We start from the raw sequence: 1,061 nt of genomic DNA on the forward strand, positions 1-1,061 counted from the left end.
TGTTGTCTTGTGCTTCTCTTGTTTCTACGCAGGAAGCAGCAGCAGCAGCAGCAGCAGCAAATGATGAAGATGATATACTGCAGCAGCAGCAGCAACAACCTTTCGTTAGAGCTGCTTCTTGGGCTCCTGCTGCTACTACAAATACATCTGCTGCTGCTGCTGCTGCTGCTCCTCCTGCTGCTCCTAGTTGTCCTGCTGCTGCTGCTGATGATGCTCCTGCTGCAGCACCGTCATGGGCTCATCCTCCTGCTGCTGCTGCTGCTGCTACTCCTGCTGCTTCTCCTGTTTCTGTTGCTGCTGCTGCAGCAGTGCAGTGGGCTGCTACTGCTACAACTGCCCCTTCTGCTGCTGCTAGTTATCCTGCTGCTGCTGCTGCTGCTCCTGCTGCTGCTGCTGCTGCTGCACCTTATCATCCTGCTGCTAATCGTCGTGCTGCTGCTCAAGCAGCAGCAGCACGTTTTGCTGCTGCAAATGAAGTAGCACCAGCAGCAGCACCAGCAGCAGCAGCAGCAGCAGCAGCAGCAGCAGCAGCAGCAACGGAGACAGCAGCAGACACACACACCCATCGATATGAAAGTCGTAGCCGTCTTCGCTGCTGCGACAGCAGCAGCAGCAGCAGCTACAGCAGCAGCAGCAGCAGCAGCAGCAGCACCAGAGGCAACAGAAGCAGGTGCTACTACTGCAGCAGCAGCAACAGCAGCAGCACTTTTGCTGCTGCTGATGCATCTCCTGCTGTATGCGCTTGCTCTGTAGACCCACATACAACGGAGACAGCAGCAGCAGCAGCAGCAGCAGCAGCAGCAGGAGAAGCAGCAGCAGCAGCAGCTGCTGCTGCTGCAGGGGATTGAACTGCTTTGTGCTGCGCTGCTGTAGAGGGAAAGACGCAAAAGGCGCCACAGATCTCTGCATGCAGCAGCAGCAGCAGCAGCAGCAGCAACAGTAGCAGCAGCAGAAGCTGCTGCTGGTGCTGCTAGTGCTGCAGCAGCAGCAGTAGCAGCAGCAGCAGCTTGTGGTGCTCACTGCCGGTAGAAGTTGCTGCTGCACTAAAGGGGCAGCAGCAT

The 1,061-nt window shown here is 57.2% G+C and overlaps 1 protein-coding gene across 1 annotated transcript in view; it reads left to right on the forward strand.

Annotated features, from left to right (window-relative positions):
- Positions 1 to 848, forward strand: part of EMH_0067680 (mRNA decapping protein, putative) — a gene marked incomplete at both ends in the record, with an annotated part of 3,889 nt that extends 3,041 nt beyond the window's left edge. Inside the window, one exon of the mRNA XM_013498658.1 lies at positions 33 to 848. Within this exon, the coding sequence (XP_013354112.1) occupies positions 33 to 848 (816 nt within the window). The remainder of the gene's footprint in view (positions 1 to 32) is intronic.
- Positions 849 to 1,061: the final 213 nt, after the last annotated feature.

This window comes from Eimeria mitis, genomic scaffold (assembly GCF_000499745.2).
Source record: "Eimeria mitis Houghton genomic scaffold, Emh_scaff3600, whole genome shotgun sequence".
Lineage (NCBI taxonomy): Eukaryota > Apicomplexa > Conoidasida > Eucoccidiorida > Eimeriidae > Eimeria > Eimeria mitis.